Here is a 2888-nt window from a genome sequence, read left to right on the forward strand (position 1 = left end):
CTTTGCCTTTGTCCTAGGGTGTGCCAGCAAACTGCATTTCAAGAGCACTTGTCTCCTGCAGAGGGAGAAGGATGCATTTTGGAAAACGAGTAAGTCAGACTGGCTTATCTGTGATCATAAATTGCCTTCAAAGCTTAGTATCTGAGCGGGTGTGGGGAGATGGCTCAGTGGGTGAGTGTTTGATGCTCTTGCAGATGACCGAAGTTCAGTTGCCAGCATCCACATGGTGGCTCTGTAACTCCAGCTCCAGGGGCTCTGGCGCTTTCTTCCAACCTCCATGGGTACCAGGGATGCACAGACATACATGCAGACAACAGTCATACACATTTAATAAAAACAAAAAGCAAAACCCACTACTATCAACAACAAAACGGCCCTTTGAGATGGCTCGCTGGGTTAAGGCATTTGCTGCTAATAGGACCTTATTCCAATCTGAAGGTATCACAGGGTTGGAGAAAAGAACTACCTCTGCCCTTTCACTGTGCATCATGGATTCATGCATGTGCACACATACAATAAATAAATAGAATGCAAAAATAAGTAAATAAATAAGACAAGTATGCAGTGCAGGGCTGGACCAGCAGCTAAGAGTGTGTACGGTCTAGCAGAGGACCAAGATGGCGACCCAGCACTCACACTGTATGGCTCCCAACTCCTGTACCTCCAATTCCAGGGGATACAATAGCCCCTTTGGCCTCTGCCAGCACCTACAGGCATACACACGCACCGTGCACAAGCAAACAATTTAGTACTTCTCTTTACCCCTGCTGCAGGAGCACCTGTCCTCAGTCTGCCAGGGAGCCACTGACCCATGCTCCTAGACTTAAAACAAGATAGCTTCATGTTTTGTATTAAAATATTTTATATTAATCATTCAAACTTCATTTTTATACAACGAATGCATACATCATGTGTGGGGGGGCTGTCTTGTGGATGTGGGGAGGGCCTAGTGGTGGGACCTGTCTGCAGTCAGGAGACTGGAGGCCTCCTCTGCCTTTGAATGATCTGGAAGGTGAAGCCTGACTGATAGCCATCACACTGCAGACAGACCTGCAGCTTCCAGGCCTGTTGCCAGCTGCCCTCCTGGCCCAACCACAGGGGCAAGCTGCATCTACTGCCTCTGAACAAGGCCCCAAAGCCCAAGGCTCTGCGGCCAGCTTGTCCTTGGCTGTGGTGGCTGTGGCATAGCACAGCTTGAAGCGGGGCGCGTGCTGAGCATGGGTGGCCTCTCTGCACCGCCTAAGCCGGCATGTCAGCCTTGCTGAGCGCGATGGCTAGCTCCAGGTCCTCCTGTTCCTGTCGCCGGAGTCTCGCCAGCCGCTCCTGCTCCGCTTTCTCACTCTCCCTCTTGGCCCAGGCCAGCTGCTGCTCCTCATTGCCAAACTATAAAAAAAGATTGGGAAAGTGAGAGGGGGACCCAGAATGTGGGTGGAGGGGCCCTGACCTTACCCCATGTACAAAGAAGCAAGGTGCATCCAACCTGAGCTGCCAACTGGAGGACCAGACACCCACCCCTGCAGAGAGAGGCAGCCTGGCCTGGTGCTGGAAGGTTCTAGCAGGCAGGCCCACCAACTCTGTAGGCACATCCTCCAGCTTTCTCTCTCCTTTTGAGACAGGTTCTCCTTATGAAGACCAGGCTGGCCAATCCTCCTGCCTCAGCTACCCCAACTGTCAAAGTTTCCATCCTCCTTAGGCTGGAGCCATACCCTCCCAGCTACTTAATTCCTCCCAGTCCTCTTGAGAGGCCTCAAGTGCCCAGGGAGGCAGCCCACTGCCTGTACAGGGACCTTGACAGTCCTCTTGAGAGGCCTCAAGCGCCCAGGGAGGCAGCCCACTGCCTGTACAGGGGCCTCAACACTCCTCGAATCACCATCTCTTGTAGTGAATGTGGAGACCCGTGTCCTCCAGAGCAGACATCAGCACACAAGGGATGAAACACAAGCTCCTTGGGGAAGGAGGGAGGGACTGTGGAGAGGGGCACAGGCAGCTGCCTCACCAGGGCACTGGGCCCTCAGAATGAATCATCTGTACGCTGTCACCAGTAACTGACACGGAGAGTGGCTTGGGGACCTTGGGGAGTCTAGGTGGGAGATATGGGGGCCACAAGAAACCGAAGAGTCCCAGAACAGGACTGTGACTTCCCAGCCAGTGACAAGGCGTCTATTGGAGTATTACTCAGCTATGCTGCTGGCGGGAGTGTGGCCTCCCAGGGAAGGGGTGGAGCCCAGGAACCCTCACCAGGGCTCAGGTTGAGGGCTCTGTTCCCCCTCACTGTCTTACGGAATTTTCCCAAAATTTCATGGGGAGCAAAATAAAAGATGGGCCGCAGGAAGAAGGGCTTCATCCTCCACAGCCCAGATGAACAAGCCCCCGCCTCTACTGCACCTCACTCATTCCACAAACTGGGGTGCCTCTTAGCTAGAGGCCAAGAGAAAGAACCCCACACAGATCTGTCTCACGCACTTGGGCCGAGAGAAGTTTCTAGCAAGGATATTTTCTCAGTAGTACTGACTAACTCTGATTGGAGATGCTTAGACTAAGCCATTTCTGGTTTTCCTGGGTCACAGAGGGGTGACCTGGGTCTGGGGTGTCTTAGGTGCCCCTTGAGCAACAGCTTGGGTGCCGCTTCCCTTTCGTACTGTCAGCTGCAAGGAGTCCCCTTTCTCAGACACCATCATCATTGAGAATTTGGTCAAGAAGCAATTTGGTCAAAAAGCTTTTATTTCTGAAGTGATGTGGGAGTGATTTCTTATTAATAAAGAAACTGCCTAGGCCCATTTCATAGGCCAGCCCTTAAGTAGGCGGAGAAAACAGAACAGGATGCTGGGAGAAAGAAGTTGAGTCAGAGAGTCGCCATGGTTCTCCAACTCCAGGCAGATGCAGGCTAA

At 52.6% G+C, this 2888-nt stretch overlaps 1 protein-coding gene across 4 annotated transcripts in view; it reads right to left on the reverse strand.

Annotated features, from left to right (window-relative positions):
• Positions 1 to 851: 851 nt before the first annotated feature.
• The window catches only part of Eps15l1 (epidermal growth factor receptor pathway substrate 15 like 1), an 85522-nt gene continuing 83485 nt past the window's right edge, over positions 852 to 2888 (reverse strand). For 3 of the 4 annotated variants that reach the window (XM_013350726.2, XM_005359136.2, XM_026785373.1), the window contains one exon: positions 852 to 1383. In XM_013350726.2, coding sequence (XP_013206180.1) covers positions 1240 to 1383 — 144 coding nt within the window. In that variant the 3' untranslated portion in view covers positions 852 to 1239. The remainder of the gene's footprint in view (positions 1384 to 2888) is intronic. The other variant, XM_013350725.2, reaches the window with a different exon arrangement.

The sequence above is a fragment of the Microtus ochrogaster genome, linkage group LG1, assembly GCF_000317375.1.
Source record: "Microtus ochrogaster isolate Prairie Vole_2 linkage group LG1, MicOch1.0, whole genome shotgun sequence".
Taxonomy (NCBI): domain Eukaryota; kingdom Metazoa; phylum Chordata; class Mammalia; order Rodentia; family Cricetidae; genus Microtus; species Microtus ochrogaster.